At 34.9% G+C, this 18,231-nt stretch overlaps 1 protein-coding gene across 3 annotated transcripts in view; it reads right to left on the bottom strand.

The window, feature by feature from the left end:
- Positions 1–18,231, bottom strand: part of DPP10 (dipeptidyl peptidase like 10) — a 1,408,189-nt gene that overhangs the window by 127,406 nt on the left and 1,262,552 nt on the right. For all 3 annotated transcript variants that reach the window (XM_064382830.1, XM_064382829.1, XM_064382831.1), the window contains exons 6-7: positions 16,926–16,978; positions 16,745–16,826 (exon numbers count right to left, since the gene is read on the bottom strand). In XM_064382830.1, the coding sequence (XP_064238900.1) occupies positions 16,745–16,826; positions 16,926–16,978 (135 nt within the window). The remainder of the gene's footprint in view (positions 1–16,744; positions 16,827–16,925; positions 16,979–18,231) is intronic.

Genomic DNA, 18,231 nt, shown 5'->3' with positions numbered 1-18,231 from the left:
AGGTAAGAGCTTGTTTTTTGTTTATGTGGGTATTTAGTTTTTCTAGTACTTATTCCTTAAAAAAAATAGTCTTTTCCTGACTCAATGATTTGGCACCTTCATTTGATCACATATGTGAAAGTTCATTTTCAGACTCTCTCTTCTTTTCCATTGGTCTATATTACTGTCTTTGTACCAGCACAGGTAATTTATGCCACACTATTTTGAATTCTATATAGTGTAGTAAGTTTTGAAATCAGTAGTGTTAGTCTCCAACTTTCTTCTTTTTTAGGAATGTTTTGGATATTTGAAGCCTTATGAAATTTTATATGAATTTTAGGATAGGCTTTTCTATATCTGCAAAAAAGACATTATTTGGATTTTGATAGGGATTGAATTGAATCTGTAGACTGTGTTGGGCATATTGACATCATAACAAGATTACATCTTCCAATTCATGAACATGGTATGTCTTTACACTTACTATGTGTCATTTAATTTTTTTTCAGACATGTTTTGTAGTTTTCATTGTATGAGTCTTTCACCAATTTGACCGAGTTAATTTCTTAGTATTGTATCCTTCTTCACGCTATTGTAAATAAAATTTTCTTAATTTCCTTTCAGATTGCCCAGGGTTATTGTATAGACTTACAAATTTATATGATTTCTCTGTGTTGACATTTTATCCTAGTACTTTGCTGAATGTGTTTATTAGTTCTAAAAGACTGTGTGTGGACTCTAGGCTTTTAAAAAAATAAAATTATGTAATCTATAAATAGACATAATTTTATTTTTTCTTTCCATTTGAATTTATTTATTTTTTGTTTGCTTAATTGGTTTTGGTAGGACTTCCAGTACTGTGGTCAATATAATGTCAAAAGCAAGGATCCTTGCCTTGCTCCTTATCTCAAAGAAAATGCTATCAGTCTTTGACCATTAAGTATAATGATCACTGTTTGGTTGACATACATGACATTTATTATGCTGAGGTACTTTTCTCCTAGTTTGTTGAGTTTTTTTTTTTTTTAAACCATACAAGGGTGTTAAATTTTTTCAAATGCTTCTTATTCTGTATCAGTTGAGATGATTATGTATTTTCTTTAATTTCATTAATGTAGTATGCTACTGACATGATTTGAATCTGTGTCCTCACTCAAATCTCATGTCAAATTGTATTCCCCAATGTTGGAGGAGCGGCCTGGTGGAAGGTGATTAAATCATGGCAGTGGGTTTCTCCTGAATGGCTCAGTACCATCCCCTTTGTGCTATTCTCAGGGTAATGAGTGAGTTCTCACAAGATCTGTTTGATTAAAAGTGTGTGGCACCTTCAACCCTCTTCCTCCTGCTCCGCCATGTGAAGCTATACATTCTGGCTTTCTCTTCTGCCATGAGTAAAAGTTTCCTGAGGCTTCCCTAGTCATGTTTTCTGTACAACCTGCAGAACTGTGAGGCAATTAAATTTCTTTTCTTTGTAAATTACCCTGTCTCAGACATTTCTTTACAGCAGTGTGAGAATGGACTAATACAATTACATTGATCAGTTTTTCATATATTGAACTATCCTTACATTTCAAGAATGAATCCCACTTAGCTATGTTGTATAATCTTTATACACTTGAATTTGTTGTACTAGTATTTTTTTGAGAATTTTTAGATAAATGCTCATAAGAAAAACTGATCTATAGGTTTTTTTGTATCATGTATAGATTTTTGTATCAGGGTAATGCTGGCATAGAATGGGTTAGGAAGTGCTCTCTCTCCTCTTTGACTTTTTGGAAAAGTTTGAGAAATACTGGTGTTAGTTTTTTAAAAAAATGTTTAGTAGAATTCACCCATGAAGCCATCAGGTCCAGAACTGTTTTGCCAGGAGGTTTGTGATTACTGATTCAATATCCATAGCAACTATAAGCCTATTCAGATTTTCTATTTCTTCAAGATTCTATTGTGAAGTTCTGCATTTTGGGGGATACCTTAATTTCATCTAGGTTATCCAGTTTATTAGTATACAATTGCTCATAGTACTACTATAATCCTTTTTATTTCTGTTGAAATGATCATAATATCCCCACTTTCAATTCTGATTTTAGTAATTTGAGTCTTCTCTTGTTTTTTCAGTCAAGCTAACTAAAGGTTTGTCAATTTAGTTGATATTTTTTGAAGAACAAACTTTTGATTTTAGTGATTTTCTCTGTTTTTTTAATTCTCTATTTTTTTTTATCTACTATCTTTAGGTTTAGTTCTTCTTTTTCTAGTACCTTCAGTTATAAAATTAGGTTATTAATTTGAGATCTTTTTTGTTTTCTAATGTAAGTGTCTTAATCCTCTCAGGCTTCCATAACAAAATACCAAAGACATTGTGGCTTATCACAGAAATATATTTATTTACAGTGCTGGAAGCTAAGAAGTCCAAGATCAAGGTTCCAACATGTTTCAGTTTTTGGTGAGAGCTCTCTTACTGGCTTGCAGATGGCTGCTTTGCCCTTACATGACTTTTCCTTTGAGTATGTACAGAGAGACAAAGAGCAAGAGTGAGAGTGAAAGCAAGAGCAAAGAAAGAGTGAGAGAGAGAGATCTTCCTCTGCTTACTAAGCCACCAGTCCTATTGGATTAAAGCCCCACTCATGATCTTGTACAACCTTAATTACCTCCTACAACTTTTATCCCCAACAAGCCAACGAAGTCGCATTGGGGGTTAGGGCTTCAACATAAACGTTTTGTGGGACACCATTCATTCCATAGCAGTAAGCATATACAGCTACCTTCTGCTTACACAGTTTTTGCAGCATCCCATACATTTTGGTATGTTGTGCTTTCATTTCACTTTATCTCTAAGCATTTTCTAATTTTCCTGTAATTTTTTATTTAACCCATTGGTTGTCTGAGAGTATGTTTTCTAATTTCCACATGTATACATTTTTCAGTTTTTCTTTTGTTATTGATTTCTAACTTTATCCCATTGTGGTCAGAGAAGACCTTTTGTGTGATAACTTTTTAAAAGCTATTGAGACTTAACAGGTGGCAAAATGTATGGTCTATCCTGAAGAATTTTCCATATGCCCTTGAAATAAAGTGTATGCTGTTGTTGGGTTGAGTGTTCTGTATATATCTGTTTGCCTAGTTGGTTTACTTTGTTTTTTAAATCCTCTATTTTCTTCATTATCTTCTGTCTGATTTTTCTAGACATTATTGAAAGTAGAGTATTGAAGTCACCAACTATTATATTAGAAATATATATTATTCCCTTCAATTATACCCATTTTTAACTTTATATATTGTGATGGTCTATTATTTAGGTACACAAACGTTTGAATTGTTATATTTTCATACTGCACTGATTTGTCTCTCAAAACTATTTATGATTTAAAGTCTATTTTTTATGTTAGTATAGCCACCCCTATTTTATTTTGTTTACTGTTTGCATAAAATATCTTTTTCCACTATTTTATTTTCAACTTATCTGTGTCTTTGGATCTAAAGTGAACCACTTATAGAAAGTATGTAGTTGAATCATGTTATTTTAAAAAATATATATTCTCAGTTTCTATCTTTTAATTAGAGAATTTAACCTATTTATTTTTTTAAAGTACTGATAAGGAATAACTTGATTTTGTCATTTTTATATTTCTTTTCTATATATCTTATATCTTTTGTGACCCTCATTTTCCATATTACTGTGTTATTTGAGTTTAATTTTTTATAGTAAAATGTTTTAATTCCATTTTAATTTCCTTTCTTTTGTTTATATTCAATTATTATTTTCTTTGTTGTTACCACAGCAGTTACACATTACATCATAAAGTTATAATGTTAATTTGAATTTATGCAATCTTAACTTCAATAACATTCAAAAATGTTGCTCATTTATAGTTTCATCCTCAACTCCCTCAGTTATTTAAGTCACAAAATTACGTATTTGTATACTCTACACCCAAAAGGAATAACTAATAATACACTTTTAAGGTATTCGTCCTCTTAAATTATGTCTAAAACAAAATGTTAAATACAAATTAAAGTTAAAATAATATTAGCTTTTAGATAAATGCTTTTAAATATGTTAGCATTTTAAATTAAGTAGAAATCAAAAAGTGCAGCTACAAATCACTGTAACAATAACATACACTTCTATAATTGCCCATGTGTTTACTTTTACTGGGATCTTTATTCCTTGATAAGGCTTCAAATTACTGCTTAGTGTACTTCCATTTCAAACTGCTGGACTCTCACTAGTAATTCTTGCAGGGCAGGTCTAGTGGAAAACTCTTGTTAGTTTTTCTTTATCTCAGAATGTCTTAATTTTTTCCTCATTTTTAAAAGACAGTTTTGCCAGATATGAAATTTTTGGTTAACAGGTTTTGATTTGTTTTGTTTTTCTTTTAGCATTTTGAACACATCGCCCCACTGCCTTGTGGCTTCTTATGTTTCTGACGAGAAACCTGCTAACAAAGATACCTTGTATGTGACAAGCAACCTCTCTCAGGCTGCTTTCAAAATTCTCTTTGTCTTTCAACAGTTTAATTATAATTCATCTTGGTGTGGGTCTCTGAGTTCATCCTATTTGGAATTTTTTCAGCTCTTGGTTATTTATACTAATGACTTTCATCAAATTTAGGGCTGTTAATTTTTAAAACATTTTTTTCTGCCCCTTTATCTCCCTCTTCTAGTTCTAACATTCCCACAATCCATATGCTGCCCCACTTGATGGTATCCCACAGGTACCTTAGGTTCTGTTTATTTTTCTTCAGTCTTTCATTTTTTATATTCCTAATATTCAATAATTTCAGTTGTCTTATCTTCAATTTCACTGATTCTTTCTTCTGCTTACTCAAGTATATCTTGACTTTCTAGTAAAATTGTTATTTCAGTTATTGTAAGCTTTTGCTCTAGAACTTTTAATTTGGTGACTTTTTAGGTTCTCTCTCTCTCTCAGATTTCCATTTTGTTTATATTATCATGTTCTTGATATTTTCCATGACTTCCATTACTTCTTGATGTTGGGTCTTTTATTCCTTTGAATTGGCCATACTTCCTTATTGCTTTGTATTCTTTACAAGTTTTGTTGTTGTTGAAAATCAGACATTTGATTCTAATAATTTTTCTAATAATTTTGATATCTCTGAAAATTAGATTCTCCCAATATAATGTGGCTCTGTGTCCCCACCAAAATCTCACCTTGAGTTTTAACAATCCCCACATGACGTGGTAGTGACCTGATGGGAGGTAACTAAATCATGGGGCCAGGTTTTTCTCAAGTTGTTTTCATGATAGTGAATAAGTCTCGTAAGATCAGATGGTTTTATAAAGGGGAGTCTCTTGCACATGCCCTCCTGCCCACTGCCTTGTAAGAGTTTACTATTTCTTCCTCTCCCACCATGATTTTGAGGCCTCTTCAGCCATGTGGAACTCTGAGTCCATTAAAATCTCTTTCCTTTATAAATTAGCCAGTCTCAGGTATGTTTTTACTAGCAACATGAGAACAGACTATACATCCCCATTTCGCATGGTTTGCTATTTTGTTTTTGCTTTTGTTTTGTTATCTTGGTTCTTTTGTAATTGTTGTAGGCTGCCTTTATGCTGAGGATCAGCCTCAGGTGAAAACTTAAAGTCTCCTGGAGTCCTTTGTAAGCCTACATCTTTCCTGTGCATGCATGATGACTTGCTAATTTCTCCCATATATTCAGTTGCCTGTGAATGTCTTAATCTTTAATGGCTGACATCCTCCAAAAAATAAAAACATGAAGAGTAGGAAAGAGCACTGATCTTTTAAACACCTCAGAATTCAGTTCAGCTGGAGGGAGAGAAGCTTGTTACAAGACTGTAAGGATTTGAAACAATAGTTGCCTTCCTCCATATCTGCATCTTCATAACCAGAAGGGGCAATAAGCAATAAGAACACAAATCCTGACTTATTTGCATCCCAGTGCCTTTATTGTCCACCCTAGTTCCTGCAAGATGCATGTATGCTCCAGGAACAGAAGCACAGCTGCCTGTCATGGGGCTGGGGGTCAAAGATAGGTAGCTACTTCTGAGCTAAGAGTTCAAGTCAACTAAAATTAACCACAAACTTCCATTTAAGCCTTCACATGAAAGTTACACACTTTGAATAGACTAGAGTTCTCAATAGTTACGTGTCTACTGCAGCAATTGTTATCTGGATGGAAAACACATTCCTGGTGCTTCTCATTCCACCATAATTCCCAGACTCCTCTCCCCAAACCATTTCTTTTCAATAAAACATTTATTACAGCTAAAGTGGTCTACTCACCACCTTCTCCAAATAATGCACTCTTTATTGCTTCAAGTTCATTTTTCCACAAATTTCAACAGATCCAAATTGCCTTTACTCATACTTAGTGCTACTGAAAATTCTCCTAAATATTTTGAGTTCTAGCTTAGATCCTATTCATCCATAAATTATGTCAATCCCTTGCATCTCTTCTATAAAACCAGGAATTTCTTTTACAGCAAATAGGATTAGAAGCTGAAAATGAAGGATAATTAATTATCCTTAGTAAACACTACAAGGTTCCTTAATTTATTTAATGCAAAACTAATTAAAGTATTATAATGACTCATCTCTAATAAATCATATTGCTACACACAATTATAAATTCCAAATAATTCTGTGTAGACTATTATGTTTTTTGTTAATAATGACACTTTTCTCTTCCATTTCCATTTTTATAATTTCTATGTCATTAAAATCCTTCTGCACTAGTTAACCTATGAATGTAACTAGGTCTGGTAGGGTTTTTTTGTTTTTGGTTTTTGTTGGAATACTAAAACATTGATTCTATTATGGCTTCTGGATTAAGTTTTACAGTTATTTTTTAGTTAGTTTTAGTTAGTGACTGAAATTGGTGAGACATGCTTTATGGCTTAGGATTTTTTTAAAAAATGCTTTTTATGTGATAGATAATTTTATACATTTTCTATATGACAGGTATAGTGATATGTATGTGCCTACTGGATCAATCTTAATAATTATTTTTCCAAGATTTATATTTTTTACTAATTACAGTGGATACATGATTATTTTCCTTTAGTTGTCTATCAATCTTCCATTACATAATTTGAACTATGTTGTAAAGAGTACAAATGTTATAAAATGATAAATACATCTTTCTATTGAATTCAAATTTTTTATACCTTAATCAATATATTTACCTTATTTATCTTTAATAATTCTGATTGGGTAACCCTAACTCTAACCTTTAACTAATTATTTTAAAGTAGTTTAGAATCCTCTAGGTTTTTTAAAATTTGAATTGCTGTTTTAACAACAGCTGGTTGGGCTGAGTTAAGTTTTTCATTTCCTGCAAGCCTCAATTTCCTCATCTATAAACATAAATATGTATACCATCATATCATTGTGATAATGTTTTTGGAAAATGTGACTATTTTTCATAATAAGATGCACATGACTATTATTAATATCCTGTTTTATAAATCTGAATATATTTCTTAAGCTGATTAGTGAAATAGGGAAGTTGTAATAGATATTTCCTATCACAAGAAGGCTACAGAATAATACACTGTTGTAAAATAAGGTTTCCTTTCATTGTAAATATTCTGGACCCTCAAATATTCAAAGAAATCCTACAAAGAACCCTGCATTCACTGTCATTTCCATTCTATATGGTTGAATAATTTAGTAAATAATTATGAAGAAAATAGGTTAGTGATTTAAAATGAAAACTGTCTCCAATTTTCCAGATACCATAGATTATGGACATTATGTTTGCTTTTATCTTGTAGATATTTAGAAAAATTAACAAACTATGCATTTAATCTACTGTAGCAGAACTCTCTGTAAATCCATCCCACTATTATATTTCTGAAAAGTGGCAGCAAAATCTGAACAGAATATGGTGAATATGAATGTGCTAGGTTTGATTTAGATAAGGCATGCAATCAATCAAACATTCATAGACAGTGGTAAGTGGACACCAGGAGGTGGCAGGCGCTCTCATCCTGCCTGTTTCACTCCAATGTTGTGAACAATAGAGCTGGTCCATGGGGCCAGAAGGAACTTTGGAACAAACAGAATTCCAGAACACAGAAACCCAAGATAACTTCACCTTTTGTCCAAATTACTGAGCAGTATTTTGTCCAAAATACAAAATACTTGAACAGTATTTTGGAAAATCTTTTATACTTTGGTTGGTTTTAAATGACCCTCTTATTCTTCATACTTGAGAGGAACCAACACCTATGACAAAATAATAGCACTTTGATACCCTCAAGGAATTAATGTTAATTGTATGCATTTTCTTTATTTGTTATTGATTCCTTATTTTTTAATGTAAGCATTTAAAAGAGTGACCAAATGATAAAGTGCAAGTTTTTAGATATAAAATTGTAAAATTTGACTGAGATATTAAGTCTTAAATAACTATACATATTAAATTTTTTAGATAGAAGATTATCACTAAGATGTTAATTTTCCAAATTTGACATATAGATTCAAAATAATGTCATTGAAAATTCTAGAAGTGACCACGTAACATGAAAGACAATTGTGGCATTTATATGAAAGGCTAAAAAGTCAAGAAGAGTCAAAATCAGCATATGAAACTGCCTTGTCAGATAGTAAAGCTTATTTTAATTAAGACACTGTTGTCTTAGGACACTAATAGACAAACCACCTGGAGGAAAAAAAAGAGCCAGAGGAAGACTCATTCATATGTGGAGCTAAACGCTGCAGATGAGTATTTAAAGAATGAGGTGGTCAATAAAAGGGGTCAGGACAATTGTTGGCAATATAAAACAAATATAAAAATGGATAGTGATATAATACCACATCCAAAAATGCAATTTTAGATGGATGGATCAAGAACCTATACATAGAAGGCCCACTTGAAAAATTCTAGAGAAGTATTATTTCATTGTAAAGATTTCTTAAATAACAAAAAGTACAAATCAGCCTGATTTGATAAATCAGGTTTCATTTATTAAAAAATACTGTTCATTAAAAAATTCTGTTCACAACTTCCACCAAGTGGCCGAATGGGAATAGCTCTGATCTGCAGTTCCTAGTGAGAGCACACCAGAAGATGAGTGATCTCCTCATTTCCAACTGATGTACCATTTGGAAACCTCATTGAAACTGATTAGACAGTAGGAACAGCCCAAGGTGTGCAAGCTGAGGCAGGGTAGGGCATAGCCTCACCTGGGAGGTGCAAGGGGCCAGAGAACTCTCTTTCCCAGCCAAAGCAAGCCATTAGGGACTTTTCCAGACACTCCAGCACTTCAGCTCAGATACTGCACTTTTCCCACAGTCTACACAATCTGCAGACCAAGAGATTCCCTCAGGCACCTACAATGTCAGTGCTCTGGGTTTGCAGCACAAAACTGGGTGGCAGTTTTAGTCTAGTGGCACTTGGAATGCCAGTGAGACAGAACAACTCATTTCCCCTGCAAAAGGGGGCTGAAGCCAGGGGGCCAAGTGAGCTGGCTTGGCAGGTCCCACCCCTATGAAGATTGGGAAGCTAAGATCCACTGGCTGAAAATTCTCAGAGCCAGCATAGCAGTCTGAGCTTGACCTGGAATGTTCGACCTTGGTGGGGGAGGGGCACCTGCCATTTCTGAGGCTCTGGTAGGCGTTAACACTGGCTGTGTAAACAAAGCCCCTGGGAAGTTTACACAGCAGCTGGGTGGAGCAAGGCCTCTAGACTCCCTTCTTGCTGGGCAGGTCATCTCAGAAAAAAGACAGCAGACCATCAGGGACTTACAAAGCCCCCACCTTCCTGGGACAGAGCAATTGGGAAAAGGGGCGGTTGTAGGTTTCGCTTCAACAGACTTAAACGTCCCTGCCTGCAGCCCCCAGTATAGTGCCTGTGCTCCATTAAGGGACAGGCTGACTCCTCAAATGGCTCCTTGGACCCCCCACCCCTGGGTATTCTAACTGGGAGACATGTCATACAGGAGAGCTCTGGCTGACATCTGGCAGGTACCCTTTTGGGACGAAGCTACCAGAAGAAGGAACAGGCAGCAATCTTTGCTGTTCTGTAGCCCCTACAGGTGGTTCACAGGCAAGCAGTGTCTGGAATAGACCTCCAGCAAACTCCAGCAGACCTGCAGCAGAGGGGACTGACTGTTAGAAGGAAAATTAACAAGCAGAAAGAAATACCTCAACATCAACAGAAAGGATGTTCATTCAGAAATCCCATTCAAAAGTCACCAACTTCAAAGACCAAAGGTGGTAAATCCACTAAGATGGGAAGGAACCAGCGCAAAAAGGCTGAAATCATCATAAGCCAGAATGCCTCTTCTCCTCCAAGGGATCACAACTCTTCACCAGCAAGGGAACAAAACTGGATGGAGAATGAATGTGACGAATTGACAGAAGCAAGCTTCGGAAGGTAGGTAATAACAAACTTCTCCGAGCTAAAGGAGCATGTTCTAACCAAATGCAGGGAAACTGAGAACCTTGAAAAAAGGTTAGACAAATTGCTAATAATATTAACCAGCATGGAAAAGAACATAAACGACATGATAGAGCTGAAAAACACAGCAGGAGAACTTGGTGAAGCATGTACAAGTCTCAATAGCCAAATCAATCAAGTAGAAGAAAGGATATCAGAGACTGAAAATCAACTCAATGAAATAAAGCAAGAAGGCAAGATTAGAGAAAAAAGAGTGAAAAGAAATGAACAAAGCTTCCAAGAAATATGTAATTATATGAAAAGACCAAATCTACATTTGATCGGTGTATCTGAAAGTGATGGGGAAAACGAAACCAAGTTGGAAAACACTCTTCAGGATATTATCCATGAGAACTTCCCCAACCTACCAAGGCAGGGCAACATTCAAATACAGGAAATACAGAGAGCACCACAAAGATATTCCTTGAGAGGAGCAACCCCAAGGTACATAATTGTCAGATTCACTAGGGTTGAAATGAAAGAAAAAAATGCTAAGGGCAGCCAGAGAGAAAGGGTGGATACCCACAAAGGGAAGCCCATCGGACTCACAGCGGATCTCTTGGCAGAAACCCTACAAGCCAGAAGAGAGTAGGGGCCAACATTCAACATCTTAAAAGAAAAGAATTTTCAACTCAGATTTCATATCCAGCCAAACTAAGCTTCATAAGCAAAAGAGAAATAAAATCCCTTATGGACAAGAAACTGCTGAGAGATTCTGTCACCACCAGGTCTGCCCTACAAAAGCTCCTGAAGGAAGTACTAAACATGAAAAAGAACGACCAGTACCAACCACCGCAAAAACATACCAAAGCATAAAGACTATCAACAATATGAAGAAACTGCATCAACTAACGGGCAAACAACCAGCTGGCATCAAAATGGCAGGATCAAATTTACACATAACAATATTAACCTTAAACCTAAATGGGCTAAATGCCCCAATCAAAAGACACAGACTGGCAAATTGGATAAAAACCCAAGACCCATCAGTGTGCTGTAATCAGGAAACCCATCTCATGAGCAAAGACATACATAGGCTCAAAATAAAGGGATGGAAGAATAGTTATCAAGCAAATGGAGAGAGAGAGAAAAAAAGTAGGGGTTGCAATCCTAGTCTCTGATAAAACAGACTTTAAACCAACACAGAACAAAAGAAACAAAGAAGGCATTACATAATGATAAAGGGATTAATGGAACAACATGAGCTAACTATCCTAAATATATATGCATCCAATACAGGAGCATCAAGATACATAAAGCAAGTTCTTAACAACCTACAAAGAGACTTAGACTCCCACACAGTAATAGTGGGAGACTTTAACACCCCACTGTCAATATTAGACAGATCAACGATACAGCAAATTAACAAGGATATCCAGGGTTTGTACTCAGAACTGGACCAAGAAGACCTAATAGACATTTAAAGAATTCTCCACCCCAAAACCACAGAATATACATTTTTCTCAGCACCACATGGCACTTATTGTAAAATTGACCACATAATTGGAAGTAAAACACTCCTCAGCAAATGCAAAAGAATGGAAATCATAACATACAGCCTCTCAGACTACAGGGCAATCAAATTAGAACTCAGGAATAAGAAACTCACTCAAAACCACACAACTGTATGGAAACTGAATAACCTGCTCCTGAATGACTACTGGATAAATAATGAAATGAAGGTAGAAACAAAGATGTTCTTCGAAACCAATGAGAATAAAGATATAATGTACAAGAATCTCTGGGACACATTTAAAGCAGTGTCTAGATGGAAATTTATAGCACTAAATACCCACCAGAGAACCAAGGAAACTGACACCCTAATGTCATGATTAAAAGAACTAGAGGAGGAAGATCAAAAAATTCAAAAGCTAGCAGAAGGCAAGAAATAACTAAGATCAAAGCAGAACTGAAAGAGATAGAGACACAAAAAATCCTTCAAAAAATCAGTAAATCCAGGAGCTGGTTTTTGAAAAAAATCAACAGAATAGATAATCCACTAGCCAAAATAATAAAAAAAAAAAAGAGAGGAAATTCAAATAGATGCAATAAAAAATGATAAAGGGGCTGTCACCACCGATCCCACAGAAATACAAACTACCATCAGAGATTACTACAAACACCTCTATGCAAATAAACCAGTAAATCTAGAAGACATGGATAAATTCCTGGATACTTACACACTCCCAAGACTAAACCAGGAAGAAGTTGAATTCCTGAAGAAACCAGTAGCAAGGTCTGAAGTTGAGGCAGCAATTAATAGCCCACTAACCAAAATGTCCAGGACCAGACAGGTTTATAGCTGAATTCTACCAGAGGTACAAAGAGGAGCTGGTACCATTCCTTCTGAGCCATTCCAAACAATCCAAACAGAGGGAATCCTTCCCAAATCATTTTATGAGACCAACATCATCCTGAAACCAAAACCTGGCAGAGATGCAACTGAAAAAGAAAATTTTAGTTTTCTAAACCTGGGATCAAGTTGGCTTCAGCCCAGGGGTGCAAGGCTGGTTCAACATCCACAAATCTATAAACATAATCCATCACATAAATAGAACCAAAGACAAAAACCACATGATTATCTCAATAGATGCAGAGAAAGCCTTCAAGAAAATCCACAGCCCTTTATGCTAAAAACTCTGAATAAATAAACTAGTTATCAATGGATCATTTCTCAAAATAATAAGAGCTATTTATGACAAACCCAAGACAATATCATACTGAATGGGCAAAAACTGGAAGCATTCCCTTTGAAAACTGGCACAAGGATGCCCTCTCACCACTCCTACTCAACATAGTATTGGAAGTTCTGGCTAGCGCCATCAGGTAAGAGAAACAGATAAAGGGTATTTAAATAGGAAGAGAGGATGTCAAATTGTCCCTGTTTGCAGATGACATGATTGTATATTTAGAAAACCCCATTGTCTCAGCCCCAAATCTCCTGAAGCTGTTAAGACTCTTTAGCAAAGTCTCAGGATACAAAATCCATGCACAAAAAGCACAAGCATTTCTATTTACCAATAATAGACAAATAGAGAGCCAAATCATGAGTGAACTCCCATTCACAATTGCTACAAAGAGAATAAAATACCCAGGAATATGACTTACAAGGGATGTGAAGGACCTCTTCAAGGAAAACTACAAACCACTGCTCAAGGAAATAAGAGAGGACACAAACAGATGGAAAAACATTCCATGCTCATAGTTAGGAAGAATCAATATCATGAAAATAGCCCAAAGTAATTTATAGATTCAATGCTCTCCCCATCAAGCTACCAATGACTTTCTTCACAGAATTGGAAAAAACAACCTTAAACTTCACATGGAACTAAAAGAGAGCCCACATAGCCAAGACAATCCTAAGCAAAAAAAAACAAAAACAAAAACAAAAAAACAAAGCTGGAGGCATCACACTCCCTGACTTCAAACTGTATTATAAGGCTACTGTATTCAAAACAGCATGTACTGGTACCAAAACAGAGATATAGATGAATGGAACAGAACAGAGGCCTCGGAGGCAATGCCACACATCTACAAACATCTGATCTTTGACAAACCTGACAAAAACAAGTAATGGAGAAAGGATTACCTATTTAATAAATGGTGTTGGGAAAACTGGATAGCCATATGCAGAAAGCTGAAACTGGATCCCTTCCACACACCTTATAAAAAAATTAACTCTAGATGGGTTAAAGATTTAAACATGAGACCTAACACCATAAAAACTCTAGAAGAAAACCAGGCAATACCATTCAGGACACAGACATGGGCAAGGACTTCATGACTAAAACACCAAAAGCAATGGCAACAAAAGCCAAAATAGACAAATGGGATCTAAGTAAACTTCAGAGCTTCTGCACAGCAAAAGAAGCTATCATTACAGTGAACCAGCAACCAACAGAATGGGACAAAATTTTTGCAATCTACTCATATGACAAAGTGATAATATCCAGAATCTATGGAGAACTTAACAAATTTACAAGAAAAATACAAACAATCCCACCAAAAATTGGAAAAAAAAATGAACAGACACTTTTCAAAAGAAGACATTTATACAGCTAACAAACATACGAAAAAAATCTCATCACTGGTCATTAGAGAAGTGCAAATCAAAATCACATTGAGATACCACCTCATACCAGTTAGAATGGCAATCATTAAAAAATCAAGAGACAACAGATGCTGGAGAGGATATAGAGAAATATGAATGCTTTTTACTCTCTTGGTGGGAGGGTAAACAAATTCAACAATTGTGGAAGACAGTGTGGCAATGCCTCAAGGATCTAGAAATAGAAATACCATTTGATCCAGCAATCCCATTACTGGGTATATACCCAAAGGATTATAAATCATTCTATTATAAAGACACATGGACATGTATGTTTATTGTGGCACTGTTCACAATAGCAAAGACTTGGAACCAACCCAAATGCCCATCAGTTATAGACTGGATAAAGAAAATGTGTGACATATATGCCATGGAATATTATGCAGCCATAGAAAAGGATGAGTTCATGTCCTTTTCAGGGACATGGATGAAACTGGAAACCATCATTCTCAGCAAACTGACATAAGAACAGAAAACCAAACACCACATGTTATCACTCATAAGTGGGTGCTGAACAATAAGAATACACGGACACAGAGAGGAGAATATCACATTCTGGGGCCCGGCGGGTGGGGGGATTGGGGAGAGATAGCAGGGAGTGGAGGGATTGGGGGTGGACAGCAGGGAGTCAGGGGATTGGGGAGGGATAGCATTAGGAGAAATACCTAATGTAGATGATGGGGTGATGGATGCAGCAAACCACAACCATGGCATGTGGTGGTTTACAAACCTGCATGATCTGCACATGTACCCCATAACTTAAAGTATAATAAGTACATTTCTTTAAAAAAATTCTCTTCATAGAAATGAATCATTAAGAGTATGAGAAGCCAAAAACTGGATGAAGATAGACCCAATAATGTATTAATATTTAGAACATATAAGGAGTTCCTTTGAATTAAGAAAAATAAAAAATGTGATTGGACAAATACATGAATATATATTTAACATATGAGAAAATATAAATTGCCAGTAACCATAAGAAAAGTTTCTAGAGCCCATCAGAATTCAAGAAAATACTAAATGTTAATAAAACTGTAATGAAATACCATTTTATATCATCATTTGAGTAATTACTTAAAAGTCTGGAAAAATAGGTGTTGGCAAGAATATGGAACAAAGGGAACTCTCTTATTGTTGCTGGTAGGTGTAAACACACTTAATGAATAATCTAGAAATCAGTTTGGTGATGCTCAGTACATTTGAGCATGCACATGATAGTAAGCAATACTACTCCCTGAGCAGTATTCCCTTGAGAAAGGCTTGGTCACCATGAGATATATACAAGAATATAATATTGCAGGCTGGGCTCAGTGATCTGTAATCCCATCATTTTAAGAGGCCAAGGCCGGTGGATCGCTTGTCAGGAGTTTGAGATCAGCCTGGCCAAGATGGTGAAATCCTGTCTCTACTACAAATACAAAAATTAGCCAAGTATGGTAGCACATGCCTGTAATACAAAAATTAGCCAGGTGTGGTAGGACGTGCCTATAATCCCAGCTACTCTGGAGGCTGAGGCACAAGAATCGCTTGAACCTGCAGGCAGATGTTGCAGTGAACCTAGATCACACTCCAACCTGGGCAACAGAGCAAGACTCTGCCTAATATATATACATATACACACACACACATACACACACACACATGTGTATATATGTGTGTGTATATATGTGTGTGTGTATATGTGTGTATATGTATATTTATCTATATGTTTATATGTATATGTATATATACATGTATATATACGTATATAATATTGCTAAACTGTTTTATACATCGATAATTATCTTTTTGAGTTTGTGACAATTTCAAAATAAAAATAAAAATCCTCAAGTGAATATTAAATAAGTCTATCTAAAATTTTTACCCTCAACAATGCTTTAAGAAGAAATAATCCTTATTTTTAATTTTTCATGAAAATTGGCAATATTATGAAATGGAAATTACACAGTTGTAGGCCCCAGTAACCTTGAATCTCTTCTAGGTTTCATTATAAACCAGCAGTTTAATCATATATTACTTAATAAGTTTTTGTCTTTATTAACTGATAGAATAATACTAGTTAATTTAATATATTCTTAAGTTGGAATATTAGGTAAAAGATATAAAGGACTTAAGAAGACATCACGTTTTATAGGACAAGTTTTCTTATTTTTTTTCCAATGGTTTCAGTAAACATCTTCTGTAGAACCATGATTATTAGTGTTCAGTGCATAGTAATGCCTCTGCTTACCAGCTGCTGCCCTTGGACACCCCAGGCCGCATACTGCAAGACGGAGTCTTCTACTTCTGGAGGATTTAACTCCCAAACTTCCCTTGAAAAAAGTGAATATTTTTACATGAACAAAGTGATATCTACACCAACAATTTGGTAACACAATTGCTCATGAAAACCAGAAAATCAAAGAACTTACCTAGTATGTATGTTGTAAATCACATATGAAGCAGTATATGAATAATGAAAAATCTGAAATTAAAAAAGAAACATTATTGATCATAGCTTTAACTTAACGTGACTATATATATTCTTAGTAAAATCCAGGAAATCCAAGTATTGGGGTTAAGGAAAAATTAAAATATAAAATATTCTGGCTCAGGAGTTTATCACCCTCTCTGTGCTTTATGCCTAAATTTTCTTTCTAATATCAATTCCATTTCTTATTTAATCCACACTATCCTGAGTATAATTGTGATTATATTACTTTCTTGTTCAAAATTTTCAGTGATGCCCTATTGCCTGTAAAATAAAGTTCAAACTGCCTTATCTGATGTTAAAGAATTGTGTTATTTTGGCTTCTATGTGTTTTTCTATACTTATCACCTACTGTCTCCCTTTACTTATCTATACTTCAAATTAGATGGATTCTCCCTGTATGTCCTAAACATTTTTTGCTTTTTCCCCAAGGACATTTCACCTTAACTGAGGTGAAAATTCTACCTCTTTCTAATATAGCCCCTGTATGGAGCTCATATTGATTTCTTCTATTGAAATCCATCTCACACAGTTTCCTGCATGACTCTTAGGACATGTCTCACTATGGAAGTCTCCTTGTCCCACTAGAATGTTGTCAGATACAGGTGTCTATTGCATCCTCCACATTACCTCGCACAGTGCCATGTTGATATGCATTCAACTGATATTTCTTGAGTAATGGCTCTGATGGAAAAAACTAATACATGTTGAAATATTTGTTGGTGAAGTCAAAGTGAGATAACACTCTATACACCTTTATAGCAATGATTGAAAATGACATATTAAGCAGATGCCTGCAAGTATATAATATCTAAAAATCCCTGTTTCTTTTTTAAAGACTATCTTTCCAAGGACTGCAGAACCCATGACCCATTAAATTTCAAACATAAAGACTCTAGAGCATAATGCAAAAATACATCTATGTTTTGCTTCTTAATAATAAAAGATGATGAAATAGTGGAATACAGAGGAAATGAGGAAAATCGCAAAAGATGGTTTACGAAAAGAAATGAGTATATTTCTGTGAAAATTATTTTTCTCTAAGCTATGTGAATCTAGTGAAGAAAATTGTTCTTCAGCTAGCTATATTGTTATACTATTATTTCCAGGATTTACAGAACTTTTATTGATACTTTCATTTTTCAGTATGCAATTGTAAAAGCTTCTTTTATTCTTATAGTGGATGTACACTGCACAAATATTATAATACTGTCAATTAAAACTCCCTAGAAGTCAAATTGTTATTT

Source organism: Aotus nancymaae, unplaced genomic scaffold (genome assembly GCF_030222135.1).
Source record: "Aotus nancymaae isolate 86718 unplaced genomic scaffold, 86718_ANA_hifiasm-v0.15.2.pri h1tg000029l, whole genome shotgun sequence".
Lineage (NCBI taxonomy): Eukaryota > Metazoa > Chordata > Mammalia > Primates > Aotidae > Aotus > Aotus nancymaae.
The sequence above is the reverse complement of the archived record's forward strand: the minus strand, read 5'-3'. Positions and strand labels throughout refer to the sequence as shown.